This window comes from Mixophyes fleayi, chromosome 7 (genome assembly GCF_038048845.1).
Source record: "Mixophyes fleayi isolate aMixFle1 chromosome 7, aMixFle1.hap1, whole genome shotgun sequence".
NCBI classification, from domain to species: domain Eukaryota; kingdom Metazoa; phylum Chordata; class Amphibia; order Anura; family Limnodynastidae; genus Mixophyes; species Mixophyes fleayi.
Window position 1 is genome coordinate 73,329,851 of NC_134408.1, and position 20,007 is coordinate 73,349,857.

At 40.4% G+C, this 20,007-nt stretch overlaps 1 protein-coding gene across 4 annotated transcripts in view; it reads left to right on the forward strand.

Annotated features, from left to right (window-relative positions):
• Nucleotides 1-20,007, forward strand: part of VPS16 (VPS16 core subunit of CORVET and HOPS complexes) — a 521,592-nt gene that overhangs the window by 174,007 nt on the left and 327,578 nt on the right. For all 4 annotated transcript variants that reach the window (XR_012678248.1, XM_075179981.1, XM_075179978.1 and 1 more), the window contains exons 11-14: nucleotides 3,185-3,261; nucleotides 9,111-9,242; nucleotides 15,899-16,026; nucleotides 17,911-17,946. Coding sequence is in view for 3 of the 4 variants with exons in the window: in XM_075179981.1 (XP_075036082.1) it covers nucleotides 3,185-3,261; nucleotides 9,111-9,242; nucleotides 15,899-16,026; nucleotides 17,911-17,946 (373 nt within the window). In the remaining variant the exon portion in view is untranslated. The remainder of the gene's footprint in view (nucleotides 1-3,184; nucleotides 3,262-9,110; nucleotides 9,243-15,898; nucleotides 16,027-17,910; nucleotides 17,947-20,007) is intronic.

Genomic DNA, 20,007 nt, shown 5'->3' on the forward strand with positions numbered 1-20,007 from the left:
ATGGCAAGGCCTCACCAGCACAATCCCAATATACTTGAAGCATAACATTTACACAACAAATGTACATTATCACCTTATACATTGAAATACAATCCGAACCTGCTCCGCACCATTCTCACAAAGGCTGAGTATAAAAGTGTAACATAGATTACCACGGCTGACATTAAAGGAACATAATGAAAACAAATTGAGGAAAAACAATATACTTGTGTAGAACAAAATACACATTTCAAACCCCTCTTTCCCACCCCGCATACCCTGTATAACATTAACCGCCAGAGTACACTTGGATCCCTAAACTAGTAAAAATTACCTTCGTAAAACCAAACTATCTAATTACAAAAAAATTGGGAGAGTGACCATAATCTGCAGAAGGTCTCCCATATTTAAAATTCTCAGACCAATTCTGCATTAGTAAACCTTCTATTACATAGCCTTTCTAAACAAGTAGAGAGAAAGCAAAATCAATATTAGATATATAAGTCCGACACGCAGGCACTCGTGAGATGCAGGAGACCGATGGTCCAGTATTACTGCCACCTCTCGCTTCACCCGCGGCCAGTGAGCCCAGAAAATGGCGGGCGCCGCTCTCATCACAGTCCTGTCCCTCTCTGATGACTTGACAGGGCTGCTGCAATGACACTCTTCCCTGGTATGTATACACTCCGGGCGACGGTGCGATAAGCGGAATACGGGAGGGGGATTCCCGCCAGGTCCTTTAGCCACTCTTGACTCACAGACTGTTATACGGCAGGCCCACCGTCAGCACAGGGATCCCGATCACCTCACCTCGGAACGCCAGCAAGGGGTCACCACTGCAGCTGGGGTTTTCAGCACTGGTACCAGGGAGGGAGAAGGTTATAAGGCTACAGAATTGAGTTGTAGCAGAGAACGATAAGAGGATTCAGGATATTAAATTAAGGATAAGGCGGGAGCTAAAGGAATTACCACCCTACTCCATGCTGCTCCAGGCCACGCCCCCGAACACACAGTATTTTACCGTTTGCAGATGTCAGTTTATCCTTTAGACTATTGGGAATACTGGTTATTTTGTATTGCCAACAATAGTAAATGGTGATAATATCTTCAATAAATTATATTTCATATGCGGACATAATGGGGCTCATTTAGATATGTAGTCATTACCCTACTTGTATGCAGTATAGTAATGTAATGAAGTGCCATATACAACAGATAATATTGTCTTGAGAGTTATAAATTGTCGTATTTTCAATATAAAATGTTATAAGTTGCAAACCTCTCCACATCTGTTGTTTTCCCCTTCAAAAATGTAATGGGAATCATCTTTCCTGCAGTAGTTCAAATGTAATTGTCAATTAATAAAGTGAGTAGAGAGCCGTGAATTGATAAAATCATAGTCGTCATGCTAATGATTTAAGTTCTATCAGCTGAGGGGTCATTACGCAGTCAGCCAATCAGAAGTGGCTAAATAGTGTTGCCAAAAATCATCATAACATAACATTTAACTAGCCCGTAAGAGATACATCTCAAAAGGCATATCTGAGTATGTGTCTATGTCTTGTGTCACAATTGCGTGACTACGCCTTTATTGTACACTTCAGTTTCTGCAGGCCTAAGAGAACGCAAGCTAACGATACGTAAAAATCTATGTACAGATGGTGTGTGTACAAATATTTGGTGCAAATGCACTGTATGGAAATGCATATTTTATGTAATAAAAAAATGTGTATATGTCGAACTCTAAACAACCCTCATTGTATCCTTCCTACGATTATATGCCATTATGCTGTCAGTCCTGTATCTGTCCCTGACAGGAGAGCTGTGGCCCAGTCCATAAAACCATTTATTATAATAATTTAGTATTATAGTTTATTGACGACTCTTCCAGTGATTTAAAGAAAGTTTGTGATGTTCTTGAGGACATGATCAATAATCTCTAAAAGGTAAAGGCAATCGTCGCACAACTTTCCGTAGAAACACAATTATCATTTGTGCGTGTTTGTCCTGTCAATGCCTTTTCAAAAGCTTTAGTGAAAGTCTAAATCCAAAATGCACTTAGGGATAGCAATGTATAGCATGCACAAATTTAATGTAATGTTATAAGTTGTACTCAAATTGTAAGAGAAAATCACAGTATTTAAAGCTAAAGCAGTTGTTTCAAATAAAATGTAAACTCTGCACTTATTAGTTGTGTGGTAAAAGCTTAACCAAGCAGAATGGAACAGTGCATAAAGTTGTTACAGATGATGTGTCACAAACCAGTTAGTTAAGACCCTTAGACCTGCCTAGTTTAGTGCTACCTGCAGAGAGGCGCAGAATCTAACAACATGAAAGGTATTCACCAGTGACCCCCGCAAAAGGATATGGACTTGGCTGCTTCTGTACAGTTTGCAGTTCTCCTGGGAGGTAATTGGCGAGGCCTAGTGGAGAATCAAGGAATTAAGTAATAGCCGCAGATAAGTGGTATGCGGCCGGTAGTAGTATACAGAAGGTGCAGGGAGTATATACTGAAGTCACGGTATGCTGGGCAGCAAGGATGCTGGAACAGGTACAAGTAACACGGTATGCTGCAGTGGTACACAGGAGTCCAGGTGTTTCTTTGGGGCACTGTAACTGGAGCAGGAGAGTGCAACGGTCTGCAGCAAGGTGTATACAAAGGTCCAGGTATGTTGGACAGCAAAAGGACAGGTGTAAGTATAGCGATATGCAGCAGTGGTACTCTGGTGTCCAGATGAGGCTTTGGGAGCACTGTAATTGGAGCAGGAGAGAAATACAGGGAGCCAGGAGTAGATAAATCCACACACAAGGAGAAACTCAAAGAACTGAATGAATGAAACAGGAGTCCTTAAGTAATATAGCCAATAGAGTGTGTCAACCAATGGGAAAGGATGGGACTTAAAAGATGGATCTGCACATGGGCAGATCTAAATCAAAGATGGTGCCATGCATTGGAACCAGCAGCGTTTCCTCACCGAAGGAAACTCACAGGGGAAGCCCTAGGTGAGTGGACCAAGGCCCGAATGAGAGATCGGCGAGCGCGGCGTGTGACAGGATGTTTCTGCATAGTCAAAGAGAGGCATCCTAAAGTCTGGTAGGATTTTATGCATTGTCCCCATATTGCTTGGTTCTGCCAAACAGGTATGAGGGTTGATCCAAAGAGGAAGTCAGATGAGAAAATATTAATGTGTTTTATATTTTATAGAGACAAGCGAAGAGATTTTTAAAATTGCTTCAATGGCCCCTGGTGCACTGTTGATAGAAGCACAAAAGGAATATGAGGTAAATTTCATCCTGATAAATGTTTTTACATTTAAATCATGTGAATAGGAAACCAAGTAATTTTTATTTTATTACTTTAGATGAACTTATTTGTTTTGTTTTATGTATACAAGCATCATGGCCTAAAGTTTCCCTATCCCCATGTTATAGATTTTCCATGACTTTAACTTTAAATGGGGTAAATGTATCAAGCTGCACATTTCTGGCATGTTTGAAAAGTGGAGTTGTTGCCTATAACAACCAATCAGATTCTTGCTATAATTTTGTAGAATTTGCTAAATAAATAATTGCTGGAATCTGGTTGCTATAGACAACATCTCCACTTTTTTCAAACCTTCCGTAAAATCTTAGCTTCATACATTTACCCCTAAGAGTAAAATTATGTTGGCTTTCAGTGGAAAAGAGAAGAGTATTAGAGAGTTTATCTAATGAAATATATTATAAAAAATGTTTGTGTAACTCAGTCTATTTGATTGTGCTTGAAGTATTGAAATGAAAGTTTAAAAGAATAGAAGATTGTATTATCGAACTTGTAACAAACAAGTGAAGATATGTATGTATAATATATATATATATATATATATATATACATATATATACACTAAGGATGAGCGGGCTCGGATTCCGCTAATCCGAGCCCACCCGAACAGTGCGGATCCGACGGGATCCGAGCACTGTTCGGGAACTTCCGGGCACCAAACTAATCCAAACCGAGGCTATGACATCCAAGTCTCGCGTCGGATCTCGCGAGACTCGGATGTCATAAATGCCCCGCTCGCGGCCGCCATCTTCATTCTCCCTGTGGGTAGTGTAGAGGGAGGTTGTTGAGAGATAGTGATACTGTGCTCTGTCCTGCTGATTATTTTAGTAAAGTGTGCTCTATCCTGCTGATTATTTTAGTAAAGTGGTGCTCTGTCCTGCTGAGTCCAGTAGTACTTTGGCCAGTGCTCTGTCCTGCTGATTCCAGTGGTGCTTTGGCCAGTGTCTGTCCTGCTTAATCCAGTGGTGCTTTTGTCTTGTATTTTTTTCTGCTAAGTCCATAGTAATTTGATAATTATCCCAAAATCTTAAAAAAAAAAAATAAATTATAAATTGTTCACTGTTCTTGCAGTCCATAAACATAGTACTGCAATCTATAAAAAAATGTTCACTGTTCTTGCAGTCCAGAAACATTAATACTGCAATCTATAAAAAATTGTTCACTGTTCCAGCAGTATTTAAAAAATAGTACTGTAATACAACGTGTGCTGCATATAATGGAGTACCAAAATTTGGAGGATAAAGTAGGGAAAGATCAAGACCCACTTCCTTCTAATGCTGAACCTGCTGCCACTAGTCATGACATAGACGATGAAATGCCATCAACGTCGTCTGCCAAGGCCAATGCCCAATCTCCTAGTAGAGGGCATGTAAAATCCAAAAACCCAAAGTTCACAAAAATTACCAAAAAAAGAAAATTAAAAAACATCTGAGGAGAAACGAAAACTTGTCAATATGCCATTTACGACACGGAGTGGCAAGGAACGGCTTAGGCCCTGGCCCGTGTTCAGGACTAGTGGTTCAGCTTCACCCAAGGATCTAAGCCCTCCTCCTCCTCCCCTTAAATTTTTTTTAAAAGAGTTATGCTGTCAGCAACAACACAGCAAAATGTTAGGAACTCCCAAGTCAGCACAGTGAAACTCGGGAACTACTCTGAAGGCCAGGTGTTCGCTGGAGCCCCTAGTGGTGGGGACAGACTGGGCTGCGGGCCGACCGAGGGTCGAAGAAGGTATACTGACTTAAGGAGTTCCCAGAAGTGGAGTGATTGGTGGACAGTAGTATAAGAAGAATCCTAGGTCAAAAGGTCACAGGCACAGATGCAATATCCAAGGGCAAGCGAAGGGTCAAACTCACAGGCAGAGAAGCAAAATCTGAATTCCAGGCAAAAGGTCAAGGTCAGAAGAGAAGGGTCACAGGTCCAATAACAAGCAGGGGTCAAAACACGGGTAGTCAAATCCAAGGTAGCAGGAACCAAAAATGGATAGCACAAGCAGGCAACAGGACTGAGGACAGAACGCTATAACCGGCAGTGAGGCTGCAGACCTCACTGCCTTAAATACCAGTAACAGCCAATCAGAGCTTAGCTCTGATATCACATGAGCAGGTTCTGATAGCCACAACTAATTAGCCCACAGGCTTGTGAGTGCTCCTGCGCATGCGCCCGGCTGTCCCCAGCTGCCGGGACGCAGCGCTACTTCTGCTGGCGTCCGACCGTTGCCTTGGCAACGTTCAGGTGGTTTCCGGAAGTGACAAGAGGAAGGTAAGAGTTGCGGCGGTGCCCGCGGCCGCCGCGACTGCTGACACAAACAACTCTGCCTTCTAAAGAGATGACATCACAAATCCCCAAGGCGAGTCCAAGGGTGTTGGTGGTTGCGAAGCCTGACCTTCCCCTCACTATACGGGAAGAGGTGGCTCCTTCCACAATTTGCAGCACACCCTCTGCATATGCTGGAAGGATCACCCACAGTGTAGATCCAGATTTGGCTAATGAAGGTGTCAATGTTGTACACCGGGAGGAGGATATTGATGTAGCTGGCGCTGAGGAGGAACTTGACGAGGAGGATGCTGATTTGGTTATCTTAAATGAGGCATCAGGTGGGGAATCAGTTGTTGTCCATGGGATGAAAAAGCCCATCGTCATGCCTGGACAGAAGACCAAGAAATGCACCTCTTCGGTCTGGAGTTATTTTTTAATCCAATCCGGACAACAAATGTATGGCCATATGTAGCTTATGTAAAGCTCAAATAAGCAGGGCTAAGGATCTTGGCCACCTAGGGACATCATCCCTTATACATCACCTGAATAACCTTCATAGTTCAGTGATTAGTTCAGGAACTGGGGCTAGGACCGTCATCAGTCCAGGGACACCTAAATCCCTTGGTCCTGTTGGATACACACCACCAACACCCTCCTCGTCAACTTCCTCCACGATCTCCATCAGATTTAGTCCTGCAGGCCATGTCACCAGCCAGACTGAGTCTTCTTCAATCCGGGATTCATCCGAGGAATCCTGCAGCGGTATGCCTACTACTGCCGCTGCTGCTGTTGCTGCTGGTAGTCGGTCATCTTCCCAGAGGGGAAGTCGTAAAAACGCTACGTCTTTCACCAAACAGTTGACCGTCCAACAGTCGTTTGCCATGAGCACAAAGTACGGCAGTAGTCACCCTATGCAAAGTGGATAACTGCGGCTGTAACTGCTATATTGGTGTTAGACGTGCGTCCGGTGTCCGCCATCAGTGGAGTGGGATTTAGACGGTTGATAGAGGTATTGTGTCCCCGGTACCAAATCCCGTCGAGATTCCACTTCACTAGGCAGGCGATACCAAAGATGTACAGAGAAGTACGAACAAGTGTCCTCAGTGCTCTGAAAAATGCGGTTGTACCCACTGTCCACTTAACCACGGACATGTGAACAAGTGGTTCAGGGCAAACGAAGGACTATATGACTGTGACAGCCCACTGGGTAGATGCATCGCGTTCCGCAGCAGCTGCATCAGTAGCAGCATCTCCACAACGGCTGCTCGTGCCAAGGCAGGCAACATTGCGTATCACAGGTTTTAATAAGAGGCACAATGCTGACAACCTCTTAGAGAAACTGAGGAAAATCATCTCGCAGTGGCTTACCCTACTTAGACTCTCCTGGGGATTTGTGGTGTCAGACAACGCCAGTAACATTGTGCGGGCATTACATATGGGCAATTTTCAGCACGTCCCATGTTTTGCCCACACCGTTTAATTTGGTGGTGCAGCATTACCTGAAGAGTGACAGGGGTGTGCAGGAGATGCTTGCGGTGGCCCGCAAAATTGCTGGACACTTTAGGCATTATGCCAGTGCCTACCGCAGACTTGAGCAACATCAAAAAAGTCTGAATCTGCCCTGCCATCACCTCAAACAAGAGGTTGTGACGCGCTGGAACTCCACCCTCTATATGCTGCAGAGGATGGAGGAGCAGCAAAAGGCCATTCAAGCCTACACAGTCACATACGACATAGAAAAAGGAGTGGGGATGCGCCTGAGTCAAGCGCACTGGAGACTGATTTCCGTGTTGTGCAAGGTTTTGCAGCCGTTTGAACTTGCCACACGAGAAGTTCCCACACTGCTAGCTTGAGTCAGGTGATTTCCCTGATCAGGCTGTTGCAGAAGCAGCTGGAGAAAGTGAGGGAGGAGCTGGTAAACCATTGCGATTCAACAAAGCATGTAGCTCTTGTGGATGAAGCCCTTCGTACGCTTTGCCAGGATCCAAGGGTGGTCACTCTTTTAAAGTCAGAGGAATACATTCTGGCCACCGTGCTGGATCCTCGGTTTAAAGCGTATGTTGTGTCTCTGTTTCCGGCGGACACAAGTCTACAGCGGTGCAAAGACCTTCTGGTCAGGAGATTGTCCTCTGAAGAGGACCGTGACATGCCAACAGCTCCTCATTCATTTTCTTCAATACCTGTGGCTGCGAGGACAATTCCATCTTGCACCTTTTTTTTTTTTCTGTGCCAGCTCGTTTTGTGGGGGTCCAAACAAACCAATCATTTCAGCCACAGTTTGGTAGGCCATTTCGCTGAAATGATTGGTTTGTTAAAGTGCGCATGTCCTATTTCAACAACATCAGGGTGGGTGGTAGGCCCAAGGACAATTCCATCTTGCAACTCTTTTTTTTGGCATTATTTGACCGTCCAACAGTCGTTTGCCATGAGCACGAAGTACGACAGTAGTCATCCTATGGCAAAGTGGATAACTGCGACCTTAACAGCTATGTTGATGTTAGACGTGCATCCGGTGTCCGCCATCTGTGCAGTGGAATTCATACTAGTTGAAGGAGGTATTGTGGCCCCGGTACCAAATTGGGTACCGGGGCCACTCCACTACGCAGTCCAGAAAGCTTTGTATCAGATATTAAAGTAATTAAACTACGTTCACTGTTCCTGCAGTGCAGAAATATTAGTATCAGATATTAAATTAGGTTCACTGTTCCTGCTACATCAAAAAAGCATGAACATGCCCTGCCATCAACAAAAACAAGAGGTATTGACGCGCTTGAACTCCACCCTCTATATGCTGCAGAGGATGGAGGAGCAGAAAAAGGCCATTCAAGCCTACACAGCCACCAACGATGGGCCACGTGTTTGTGCCTTCCACTTGTGTCGCTTAGCTTAGACATCCAGCTAACTCGGTGCAACCTTTTGGACTAAACACAATATTGTGAGGTGTGAGGTGTTCAGAATAGACTGGAAATTAGTGGAAATGATTGTTATTGAATGTTATTGAGGTTAATAATAGCGTAGGAGTGAAAAAAAACAAACAAACTGGATTTTAGCACTTTTTATGCTTTTTTAAAAATAAATCAGAACCCAAAACCTTTCATCAGGTGTTTTGGCAAAACAAATCAGAACCCAAAACCTCAAGCTAATCAGAACCCAAAACCCAAAACACTAAAAGTGACCGGTGCACACCCCTAATATATACACACAGATCACTTTCTAGATACAGTGAGTTAGTTATGTTTTTCTTGTATATGTTGGGTGGGCAGTCAAGTAGATTAAGATTAGGTCCAATGAGTAGTGCTCGAATATTAAAATGGCTTCTTGCTTAAAATAAAGTACAGGTCAATGAAAGCATTGCATAGAAAGATGATATTCTTATTAATGTATTTTTGTGTTTCTTTGCCCTTAATTTGATAGGTAGCAATTTGATATGTTGTATTTAATCAATTTACGTGCTTTACCGACTTTCACGTATTTACCACATCATACATAGTCCTTTATCCTGCAGTAGTTAAATTTACTTTCTCCTTTCTCTCTTTTTTTTTTTTTTTTTTAGAAAGAAAGCCAGAAGGCTGATGATTACCTGCGTGAAATAAAGGATCAAAACCTGCTTCCTCTAGCAGTAGCAAAATGTATTGAAGCAAGTGGTTACGAACATTCATCAGAAATGCAGAAATCATTGCTAAAAGCAAGTTAAACAAATAAGAGAACTGTGATTATTTTTTTTTTACTAGACTATAAAGTTACCTTATACTACAAGCAAAGCTGCTTGTATAAATTTGAAATACACATAAACCATACGCAATCTGTCCTCGGCAATCTCCCTCTAGGCTTTTACAAGTAATGTCCGTTCGGCGACATAATTGTGAGCTAATGTACTCTGTAGGTGAAGTTTGCTATAACTAGATAATGAACAGCATGACCAGAGGTCCACTCTAATGTACACCAAATCAGTTGGAGATTATATTAGATGCACTTGAGTTTAAAATTAACTTTTGGGATAGTAATCCAATGCTATAATGGGGTCCATATTGTACCCGTTTCAACCTTATTCAGTCCTGACTTTGACAATAGAGTAAAGTGAGCCTTACTGTTTTCTACAGTGAATTTGAGCAAATGGTCAATTAATTAACCCTGCTTATTGCAAAGTTTGCTTATGTTGTTTATGACATTGGAATTTTGTCAGAAGTGGTCTGATTTAGATAAGAAAGCATCACAAGTGTTTTGGTAGATGACTGTACATGAAAAAAATATTTGGAGTGAGGCCTTGTGGCTTAAGTGCTGCCCAGGGACAATGTTTTTGACTTGGCAAAAAATAACAGCATAATCTGATTGCAGAGGAGAAGATAGAGAAAAATTAGGGTAGGGCATATTAAAGCAACCTTGATTATTGGGTCATTCCATGCCCAATCATCACAAAAAAAAGTGACTTTTCAAACCAACCATCTCAGATCTTTGTGAAATTTGGTAAAATGGAAATTCCGCGAGTAATTACCGTATTAACGGTAAGATTTTTTGAGCGTTCGTTTGTTAGCGTTAACGCTAACAATTGAATACGCCCCACAGTATGTTATGGATAATATTCTTTACACTGCGCTCAACCAGACCAGGCTACATAAGCTAATTTACAGCAGCAGTGAGACCAAGGTATCCCTCCTTAATTGGTCAATTATATAGAAAACATAGGATGTCTCTTTGCGCTTGTATTAGCCTTCAGGTGATAAAATGAACAGTGATAATATAATATTTATGGTAGAATAAATGCAAAATGGATGCAATTGGACTTTAAACCTTGCAAACAAAGATGACAAATGAAGGACAAGATAAATGGCACAACAGAGAGGAGGATTAGATCTCGATGTTGATAGTCCTATTGATCAAAGTTCAAAGCAGATCCGTTGATATTTTCAGGAATAATTGACAAACCTATGTTTTCTATACAGTATGTTATGCAGTTAAATATAACATCTCTTTGGTATAAGTTTCATTTTAAGAAGCCTTTGGAAACAGAAGTAAAAACATTAATTACGGGAGTTGAACCCTTTTTGCACTAACCATGCAACTGACAAGTTCAGATTTGTCTTGTAGTGTCTCTCTGTGTTCTTCTTAGTCTGTCTGCAGCTTCTGCATTGAGAACTAGTGATACAAGGGACTAAGACAGTTTATCTAATACAGTTTATCAGTGAATAGTGGTAGATTGATCAAGAGCGTGACAAATGGATGAGAAGTACATTAAGACTCAGTGCTGCAACCCATTGGATATTAAAGGACACAGCAGCAGTAGAAAACAAATAAGGCAGGTTATAACATGGATGACTGGAATATTGCCACATGTCAATAGTGATCAAATGATTTGTGATAACTGTAGGAAACAAATTAAAAGGAATTATTTAACTGGTGAGAGAGGACCGAGCACGTCTGAGGAAAGTGACACAGAAGTGGCAACTTGCAGACTGAATCAGCTTTACAGTCATTAAATGAAAGTTTAAACAGTATGGGAGCATCAACTATCAAGAGGTAAAGAATGAAAGAAGAAAACTATTGCAAAAGGAAAGCTGTAAAAATTGAATTGCAGAAGTTGTAAAAAATTAGATATTCCATATTCCAGCTGAGGAACCTGTTTCTGATAATAGTCAATGTTGTGATGTTGTCATACTGCAGCAACATAAAGAAACATTTGAAGAGACCACACAAAGTTGTGAAGGTTATTTTGACACTTCTTCCAAAAGACTGGAGTATTAGAAAAATAGAACAACAATTTCCTCAAGCAAGTAATTATATACTAAGAAAAGCAAAGCAATTAGTACAAGAGTCTGGCATTATGTTATTACCAAATCCTAAACCAGGTAAAAACTTGGACCCAGATATTGCTGAGAGTGAGAAGAACTTCTACTGCAGTGATAATGTCAGCAGGATTATGTCTGGTAAGGAAGACTTTGTAACACAAACAAAATAGGCTAATTTTCAATAACCTTTCAGAAGTGCAGGAACACTTCAAACAATCACATCCCGATATAAAAGTGGGGTTTTCAAAATTTGCCTCTCTGCGTCCAAAACACTGCGTTCTTATGGGAGAAAATGGTACACAACCGACATGCGGAAGCATGATGAGTACCTGGAACTCAAACATTGATGCTTTTATGCCAGGAACATGAAATAGCTTAATAATGAAGAGGTTTTCTACAGACTCATCCAGTGCAGTGAAGGAAACCAATACTCCATATGAAACATTGCCTTTGGAAGAATTAAAAGTTTTGTCACTTGCATCTATAATTATGCTTAGTGATTAGGTTGTGCCATGAATATGAATGCAACATCACAGGAGGTTTTAATCAGTTTTTTCAGTTTTCTATATCCCAATGGTCCATCACCATCATATAAGTACCCTCATCAGCCACACATCTTGAACATTCCAGGAGAACAAGTTCTCACGAAGGTTGATCCTTGGACTGCAACTGGACGAACCTACACACTACCTGCTGTGGACACTCAAAACACCGAAAAAAGCATTGCTGAGGAGGAGGAGGTACTGACCTGTAAGTTTTCCTCAGAATTCTAATTCTACACAGCATTATACATAATTCTATGGTACAGAACTCTTGTAATCACGTGTTCATGTATTTTTTTATTTTTTTTTTAATTTTTATTTTTGAATGGTCAAGTAACAAACAGAACCGACATGCACTGTCAGTAAGAAAAAAAAAAACAAGCAATAGAAGCACATCACAGTTAACAAAGCATATAATCAGTATAAAGATATAAATAATCAGTGCAACAATATGCGTGTATGGCAGTTGACCAAGGATTTTTAAGGAAATAAGGGAGGGGGCGAAATGCCTCAACAGAGAGTGGCATGACGCAGGAGGAGAAAAGGAGAGAGACTAGTACAGTAGAGAACAGGAAAGGGAAGAGAGAAGAAAAGAGAAAGAGAGGGGTTTACAGGAGGAGGACGGACATGTGTAAAAGAAGAGTCAAGTGAAAGGGGGATAAATCTGAAAAAATGAGAGCCATGGGCTCCATACCTTAGTGAACGATCTTGATGTCCTATTGATAATGCTAGTCATATATTCCAGGCGGTGAACCTGCCAGACTCTATTGATAACGGCTTGAAGCTAAGGTGGAGTTTGCTGCCTCCAGTCTGCTGCTATTTGGCAGGTAGCTGCCGATAAGATATGCCTAGCTAACTTATTCTCATGCCGAGTTGCCGCTGGCGCTCCCAGGGGCAAGAGGAAAAATTTAGGCTCAAATGGAATCGTTACCTGAATAATCGATTGGATCAGGTGTTTGATCTCGGCCCAGAAGTTTGAGAGTTTGGGACAAGTCCACCATATATGGATAAAGTTACCCTCATGGGAGCACCCACGCCAACAGCGATCAGAAGAGTCTGGGAGGAATTTATGTATCCGGGAGGGAACGTAGTACCAGCAGTACAATACCTTATAGGCATTCTCTTTTATTTTAACGCAGATTGAGCTGGAGGCAGCATTCTCATATATCTCCGACCATTCTTCGCTCAAAAGAACTTCACCCAGGTCATGTTCCCAGGCCAGTTCATGCGAGACTCTAGTATTTGAGGAAGGTGGGACAAGTTCATAATATAATGTTGAAATAAGGCCTTTCGTGGAAGACTGACGGAGACAGAGACGTTCAAATGGGGTAAGGGGGCGGGAGGAGAGGCGAGATTTGACAGTATGGTGAAAGTGGCGGAGCTGAAGGAATTGGTAAAATAATTTAGTGGGAATATTTATTTGCGATTGGATGTCAGAAAACGAGGGGAACACAGCTGTAGAGGTGAGATCGTTTAAGAAACGGACCCCTTGTGAGGTCCACGAGGAGAATGCTTTAGGGGTAAGGCCTGGAGCGAAGTCTGAGGAGTTAAACAAAGGAACTAGGGGAGAAGGATGGGGGGAAAGGCCAAATTTTTGAGAGCATGAGTCCCAGACCGCTAGGGAATGTGTAATGACCGGATAAAGTGAGACACGTTTTGGTCGACGAGCTCGTGGAAGCCATAGGAGAGTGGATGGGGATAGCATACCCAGACTTTCAGCCTCAATCTCGACCCAGACCCTGGAGGGAGACAAGCTACACCACAGAACGCATTGAGCAAGCTGAGCGGAGAGGTAATAGCGTCGAAAATCAGGGATTCCCAGTCCCCCTCCCCGCGGGGCTCTCTGTAGAAGCTTGAAACGGACTCGGGGGCGCTTACCCGCCCAAATGAATTTAGATACATGGAAATGGAGAAATTTAAAAACGTAGGGGGGGACTCGGATGGGGAGGGTTTGAAAAAGGTAGAGGAGTCTAGGGAGTATGTTCATCTTGACCGCATTAATACGACCTATCCAGGAGATGTATAGTTGCGACCATGAAACAAGGTCTAGCTTAACTTGAGCAAGAGTGTGGGGGAAGTTGGCCTGAAAAAGCTGATGAGGTTGTTTAGTTAGATATACCCCAAGGTACTTGAGTTTTTGAGGGCGCCAGTTGAACGGGAAGGAGCTTTCTAAAGACACCTTGTCAGCTGAGGAGACATAAAAGTCTAAGACTTCTGTCTTGTCCGCGTTAACTTTATATCCTGAGAAGTGGCCGTAAAGCATTAATTCGTCTACAAGAGGAGGGACAGAGGAAATTGGATTAGCAATTGTTAACAGGACGTCATCCGCGTATAATGCTATTTTATGGGAAGAGCTACCCACCGGGATGCCTAGAATTTGCTGGTTAGCCCGGATTCTAGCTGCTAAAGGTTCTATGATAAGGGCAAAAATGAGCGGAGAAAGGGGACAGCCCTGCCGTGTGCCATTGGAAATAGTGAAGGGGACCGAGGATAGACCATTTGCAGAGACTGTGGCCGACGGAGCGTGTTCATGTATTTCATTGATTGTGATATGTATAGTTTTCAGAATTTTATTTTACTCCTGTTCCCAAAGGCTTTCCAAAATAAAACTTATATCAAAGAAATGTTGTATTTTACTGCCTTACATACTTTATGTCCAAGAAAATTAAACATACACTTTATTAGATATTCAAGGTCAAAGGTCAGATCATGTGACCTTGAAATGTAAATGTCCGTAATTAAATATAAAACAATATTTTAATGAAAACTAAGGACTTATCTTGAAAACAAGACCAACATTAAAGTTCTATCACAATTACAAGCAAATTTATGATTTGTTTTAGTTGACCTGGCAAGCATAAATTTTCCATTTTTTGACATGTTTGCAACCCTGTTGCATCAACACCGTGTATCACGGAGGGCTAACATTTTACATATGACAGTAATTTTGTCATTACCATTCTACCAAATTTCATGAAAATCTGAGATGGGCGGGTTGAAGGCTGTGATGATTTGGTATGGATTGTGACCCTGTTGATCTTGTCTAGATCATTGATCTTGTTTAATTTGAAACAAAAGGAATGTTTAACTTTGTTGACAATTGCATAATCATAAACAACCAAGATATGACTTCTAAGATCACGCAATAGCTCGTACAGTGCAGGCCAGTACAGGCTGTGGGTTTTTTCCCCCGTTGTTTTTCCATTTTTTTGTTTGTTATTTTTTGTTTTTTTGCTCTTTGGTACTGAGTCTACCAATGTTTGGCATTGTGCAAGAGAAATGCTGCATCTTTCTTCTGTAAGAAACTCGCTCATCTGAATCCTGGTTGATGAGGGTTGAGAACAATGTCTCAGGTGTCTTGCCAGAATATTCCATAAATGCTCAAGTGGGTGTCTTGCTCTTCAAACCATTTGGCAACCACATGTGCTTTATGAATGGGGGCATTGTCACCCTGTAATGAAATGCGTTAACCTGGGGAGTAGATAATTGGAACACTTTTGATGAAACAGACTTTGAATTAATGCATGGCTTTCGTGGCTCTGGTGTATGTGCTTCCACCCACTGTTGCCCTTTGCTGATGATGCTTTTTCTCTTTCATGGTATCACCTTAGACATACTTTCTCAAGAAACATTGTTATCAAATGCACCCAAACAATATCTCTTTGAAGGTTTTCATGTATTCTTTTTCTAGGAATACTTATATGTAACCAGGGCAGTGTTACATTTTCTTTCCTTTTTCTTTTTTTTTTTTTTAAATTGACCCTGACCATGCTGGAATGTTATATCCACCTTTCAACATGCTTGATGGCCTTATTTCCCAAGGTGTGTTCAGTTTTTTTTCTAGTGTAAATTATTTTACTGTATCCCAAATGATATTTATGTGACACATGTCCTAGAACACCCAATAAGTTATTTCACCATAGTCAGGTCCGTTTTGTCTCTTCTATGTCTCTTCGGTGCTACCATTAAACAAATAGATTTTTTGTTAGACACTAAGCCAATCTTTTTAATTGCAGGCTGCTTCTTTTGGAAAATGTTTTATAGATTCATATTCACCATCCGATTTTGTCAATATGTGTCGTGATCTTCGTGTTCTCAATGCTATCAATGACTACCAGATTGGAATCCCATTGAGTATTGTACAGTATCCTTTTAAATGATGAATCCGCGAAAAAATATTAGTATGTACTGTGTATTTGTTTGATGTTTTTTTTTTTTTTTATGGGGGTTGAGTTGTTTAATTACAGTGTCTGTAGAGAGCATATGCTTTCCTGTGTTTAATGGAAGAAAACGCTTCCATAAAAGACAGAAAAGCATAAGTAGTACCTGCTAGTTTTATAAAATCAACTATATGTAAAAATATCTTCAGTACAGTATCTGTCTAATTGAAATTTAAGGCATTAATAATGGATAAGCATCAATTAACAAGGTATAGACAGTGCTTAAAGTGACATTATATGGAAGGAACTTGTGCTTTAGATTTATTATGCAGCTACTACCTGAGCTAAAAGTAAGTATAACAAAGACCTAAGTGAAATGTTTGTTTTTAATTGCAGCTTAAAAAAAATGCATTCCAAAACTATATGTAGCAATAAAAAATATAAAATATAAATTTATGTTAAAATGGCAATCACACATGAACTTTTTTGCCGTTACATAGTAAGTTATCCATCTTTTGAAGCATACATGTGGCAGTCATGTTTATTAGCTGTCCTACATTGCATTATCTCCTTTTCAAAATCTCTCTGGAGGATGCAAAATGTGTGTGCCGGTTACACAGACACAGGCATGAGCATGTCATGTGAAAGCAGAGGTGGAAGAGGAGGTTAGGAGTTTAGAGTATACTGAGCAGACAGCGCTCAGAGGTGCGTTCCAAAGCCTCTCCGCTTACTACGTTGTGTGCCATTTGTCTGGGTTAACATGACAGTCCATGACATTGTGCCAAATTTTTGCAGCGTACACCCCTTCATGGCAATTGTATTCCCTGATGGCAGAGGCCTCCTTTAGCAGGATAATGTGCCCTGCCACACTGCAAAAATTGTTCAGGAATTGTTTGAGGAACATGACAAAGGAGTGAGTTTATCAAGATGCAGGTTTGAAAAAGTGGCGATGTTGCCTATAACCACCAAACATATTCTAGCTCTCATTTATTTTCAATTGACTAAATAAATTATAGCTAGTATCTGATTAGTTGCTATAGGCAACATCTCCACTTATTCAAACCCACAGCTTGACACATTTACCCCAAAGCGTTTAAGGTGTTGACTTGGCCTCCAAATTCCTTAGATCTCAGTCCTGTCAAACATCTGTGGGATGTGCTGGAAAAACGAGTCCGAGCCATGGAGGCCCCACCTAGCAACTTACAGGACTTAAAGGATCTGCTGCTAACGTCTTGGTGCCAGACACCACAGGACACCTTTAGAGGATGTGGAGTCCATGCCTTGACGGGCCAGAGCTGCTTCGACGGCACGAGGCAGACCTCCACAATTTTAGGCAGGTGGATTCAATGTTGTGGCTGATCAGTGTATATTTATATACTGTACATAGTTCCACAATGTGGAAATATTACATATATATTGAGCAATCGATACATATTGTGCAGTCTTTCCACATTGTAATCAGTATACAGTTTTATTAAAGTAGAAGGGCTAAAATACTTTCCCACCCCTAGTTTATTAAATTATTTTTAAAATTTTATTTAGTAGGCTTTTTGGCACATATTGAATGCTTGATTTTGATGCCCATGTGTACGAGATCTTAAAATTATTATCCAAGTTGCATTTCTACAGCTTATAAATATACTGCACATCTATGAGGGGTAATTCCTGGCTTAAGAAAATATACAGATATCATAGTGGAGTGGAAATTTAATGGTGTTTACTAATGAAATAGGGAATAATAGAGATAACAGCATAGACTGTTTTTACAACTAAACTTTTGTTAGTGAGCTGCTAAAACCTGTATGCTATATTATGATTATAATAATATTATTTTCAGTTGCACTGTGCTATCCTTAATGTTTCTGCAGATATAAACAACTCACTGTTCCAGTCCTGCTAGACAGGTACTACGGTATTTTGTTTACTAATCTTCTGAATATTTGAATAAAAGTAAGTTGTAAATGTACCATACATACAGTACATCGTGCATATCTTTATTACACAGTGAGCATATGTGATATATTATAAAGCTATATGAACTGCTTGAGTATTCGTCTAGTCAACTTAAATGCCTAAAACATTATTAAAATTATCACATACATATTGCTTTCTATTATACAAACATGCAAATTCTATGTTTCTATGTAAAATATCTCAATAAGTGTATACTGAGTATATGTCCTCAGAAGATAAATCAATAATCTGCTAGTTTCATACACTTAGCATACAAATACACTGGCACATATATTCTCCAATAAACACCAATACAACATTAGATCAAATAGATTACATATAATGAAAGTTATAATCGCATAGTTTCTTACTATGTTGTATCAGTTATGATAAAACATATATTTCTCACATCTATTCATGTCTTTCTAAGATGGAATCTTTTATTGATTTTATCAAAACTATTTACTAAAGATTTGCGCAGACCTCCATATATTGGATTTGGTTCTGAAACCAGTTTTGTAATTTGCTTCATAAGTTTGGGTTTTAGTTGTGGATCTGGTTTTCATTAAAAATGGTTAAAACAAGTCAAATCTTGTAATTTTGTGCTGTTTTTGATCCTACATTTGCACTTATATAATTAGTATCATTTACATTTACTGCAGTGGCACTAATAAAAGCTCATTCAATGGAAAGCAGTTTTATTAATTTTCATTGTAGAAATGAATATGCACCAAGGTGGACCTCTCCCAGAAGTTTAATGGTTTGAGAAAGACAATGGATATATTTGTTATTCTCGACATTAGACACCATGGGGTAAATGTATCAATCTGCGGGTTCTTCAACACCCGCGTGTTCGGCGATTAAATTTCAAGCGACGCTGTATTGTAAAGGGTTAACGTCCCTTTACAATGCAGCGCCGCTTGAAATTTAATCGCGGAAGAGGCTGAACACGCGGGTGTTGAAGAACCCGCAGATTGATACATTTACCCCCATGTGTGACACATTATAGACGGGGTGCCGCAGCAATGATAAAAGCTCATTAAATGGATAACAGTGGCATTAATAAATTGTCATTTTAGAAAAGGAGACACACAATGATGGACCTCACACAGAAGTAAAATAGTAGGAGAAAGATAATGAACATATTGGTTATTCTCAATATTAGACATCATGTGTGACACATTGTAGAAAGGGAGAGTTGTGACTGTAAGAAAAGGTCATTTTAGAGAAGATACAACAAGATGGGCAAAGTCCATCATGGAATTGTCCTTTGGTAATCCAACCCACCAATATGTTAAGTGACAAGTATAGTTTAACAAACCAAATACTTCAGCGACAGGGAATTTCACTTTTGTGGCGGAAGTACTTGATTGTTTGGGCCCTCATAAAATTAAAACATTTTAGTTTACTGCTTGTTGAACTGTAGAATAGATAAGGATTTTAACAATTTACTAATGGGCTTTAGGCTAACAGTGGTCATCTTCCTCAATGTTGACAGTGTAATCACCCTCATTAACATCCTCATCATTGATGTCAATATCATCATCATACAATATTACTTCATTCCCACTGGAATCCAGCATTACAGATTACTTGTAATTGGCGGGAATAGTTGTGTTCCTCACACAATTTGTAGTTAATTTTGATGAACAAGAGTTTTTTTTCTTCATTTTTGGAAAGTAGCCTCCTTCAATGATCGCACAAAATGTTCTCGGCTGTGCTAAACACTCTTTCAGAGTACACACTGCAGGTTGGGCAGTTTAAGTGCACCATAGCTAATTTGTACAGTGGGCTCCAAATTGCAGAATTCAAAGGGACTTTATGAGATGCTAATTTGTGCATTATCGTTTAAGTAATACTCCACCATTCTACTAATGCAAGGTGTATCAGATTGAGATGTAGTAGAGGTCTCAATGTATTTGGGTATAATAATCTTTCACATTGGTGTTCTGTGTTTACTCATAATCTGTGAGACTCTTAGAAATGCTAATTTTTTTTCCTGGCAGTATCAA